Raw genomic sequence first — 2,352 nt, 5'->3', positions numbered from 1 at the left:
GAAGAAAAAATTAACTACCCTCGAGAATGAGATGGCCGAACAAACAAAGAACTTTAAAGCAGAGAGGGAACATTTTTATGCACTAATGTCTCAGCTAGAAGAGGATGTGCAACAGTTGCAGGATCATAGCCATCATCACACCCAAGTGCTAGAAGCCAGGTCTCAAAAAATTGGACGTTTGCTCCAAGAGAATGGCATCATTAGGGAAAGGATTAGAGCAATTGCTAACTACATCCTCATGAAATGCCATGAATGTGAGGACATGACTAGAGCCACCTTCTTCGCCACAGTGATGACCTTTGTTCGCCAAATAATGAATGACCTGGATCTCCTCCAAGGAGATCTTGGACATAGGCCCGTGGCGAGACCGACTGATGTCCCACGGGCCCCTGGAGTAGTTTTGAAAGCACTTATGTACTCTTGATATTCGTTTTGAGTCTGTATTTCAGTTTCCAGTTCTAGAGCATATTTCGAGTCTGTTTTTAGTTTTTCAATTCCTAGAAAGACATGATGGAGTCCTTGTAATAGAAAAATTAGAAGTTTTCATTTTTAATGAAAATATAGAAAAAACCAAATTGTTTTTTCCTTTTATTTCCGCATTTATTCCTTGAACTACATGATGATCTGATTCACGCAGCGTCATAATGCGTATGCAATCCCCATCAGATCCGATCATAGTTTTAAATAACTCAAATAAAAGAGAAAATGACGAAAAGAGAAAACCAAAAGAAAAAAGAAAAGAAGAAAAGAAAGAGAAAACAAGAAAAAGAGAACGAAAACAAGAGAGAAAATAATGAGAGAGTGCAAAAGAGAGAAAGAGAAAGATTGGGGAGATAAACAAAAGATAGGATGGTACATGCAATCATTACAAAACATGTAGAAACACATTTAACTGATAGGTGCATCACACCCCCCAATGTGTGATTCCCTATGTGTTAATTGCCTCGAACTAACTGGTTTGTTGTGTCTGTTGTTGAGTTTAGGTTCTGTTTTAAGGTGGTTGGTTTTGTGGTAACCTGGCTTCGCACCCTTACTTTACAAGATCCAAGGGAAGTATCGAAATGTCATCAGAAAGTCATCTACCAACAATTCCCATCCTAGAGGATAGCCCGATATCGATTATCCCAACCTCAGAGTCAGTGGCTGCTGAAGAGAATAGGGCACTGCGCCTCCGCATGTTGGAAATGTGGGACGCTTGGTCCAATGGTAGAGAGCCGCCTAGTGCAATACCTGGTTTCCCCAAGCTACTTCCCAGAGCAAGTGGAACTTCTAGCATCCTAATAAGTTACCTCGAACACCCCACTTAGATACTGTGGGGTTGATATAGACCCCACAGTATCAAAAGTTCAAATGAGCATCAAAAGTGTTGATAAAGACCCTCAATGAAGCATATGTTCCGATTGAAACCACTGTTGAACAATTGGAAAGGATGGCAGAACGATTCTTTGAAGTCAACCGAATATCATTTAGCAGAAATGACCTGCCCCCGGAAGGGGCTGCCAACAACAAAGCTCTTTATTTGATTTTAAAGTGTGAAGGATACTACGTGAAAAAAGTCATGTTGGATGGCGGATCTGGGGTTGACATATGCCCTCTCTCAACTTTGCAAAGAATGGAAATTGGGACTGAGAGAATTCAGCCCAACAATGTTTGTGTACGTGCATTTGACGGCATCAAGAGAGACACAATAGGGGAGATTGATTCGATCTTAACTATTGGTCATGTGGATTTTGAAGTGACATTTCAGGTCTTGGACATGGACACCTCCTACAATTTTCTCCTAGGAAGGCCTTGGATCCATGCGCCAGGGGCTGTACCTTATACTCTACACCAAATGGATAAGTTTGAACACAAAGATCAAGAAATTATTGTCCATGGAGAAGATGAGCAATCAATTTATAGGGACCCGCCAGTCCCATGTCTGGAGGCTAAATAATGTAGCGAGTACATAGTTTCCCAAGCTTTTGAGATTGAGGTCACAGACCAATGTGAGGAAGGAACTCCGTGTCCTAAACCCTTTTTGTCCAATGCATCAATCATGGTTTCCAATGAGATGATCAGGCATGGCTACAAGCCTGGGAAAGGGCTCGAGGCATCTTTGCAAGGCATTACAGCGCCCAGCACCTTGACTGTCAGTAAGAACTTCTTTGGTGTCAGTTTCCAAGCTATAGAAGCCGACGTGAAATGGGCTAAAGAACATAAGAACGACGGGTGGGTTTTACCTCAGCCGGTCCCACATCTCGCCAGAACTTTTGTTAAACCAGGGTACATAGAGGAAGAAGATGAGGCCTTCACCACCGAAGAAATTGAGGACATCTATGGGTCATGAGGCAAATGTTGTATGAGACTCAC

General features: G+C 42.1%; 1 protein-coding gene across 1 annotated transcript; it reads left to right on the top strand.

Moving 5' to 3' along the window:
- The first annotated feature begins 1,429 nt into the window (after positions 1-1,429).
- LOC142176423 (uncharacterized) lies at positions 1,430-1,936 on the top strand. The gene has a single exon (XM_075244093.1). It carries the CDS (start codon positions 1,430-1,432, stop codon positions 1,934-1,936), a length of 507 nt encoding a protein of 168 aa, XP_075100194.1.
- The last annotated feature ends 416 nt before the right edge of the window (positions 1,937-2,352 follow it).

The sequence above is a fragment of the Nicotiana tabacum genome, chromosome 3, assembly GCF_000715075.1.
Source record: "Nicotiana tabacum cultivar K326 chromosome 3, ASM71507v2, whole genome shotgun sequence".
In the NCBI taxonomy this organism is placed as follows: domain Eukaryota; kingdom Viridiplantae; phylum Streptophyta; class Magnoliopsida; order Solanales; family Solanaceae; genus Nicotiana; species Nicotiana tabacum.
The sequence above is the reverse complement of the archived record's forward strand: the minus strand, read 5'-3'. Positions and strand labels throughout refer to the sequence as shown.

Excerpts from the sequence above, each read along its gene's own strand:
- LOC142176423 (XM_075244093.1), top strand. The coding sequence starts at position 1,430 with ATGGCAGAACGATTCTTTGAAGTCAACCGAATATCATTTAGCAGAAAT.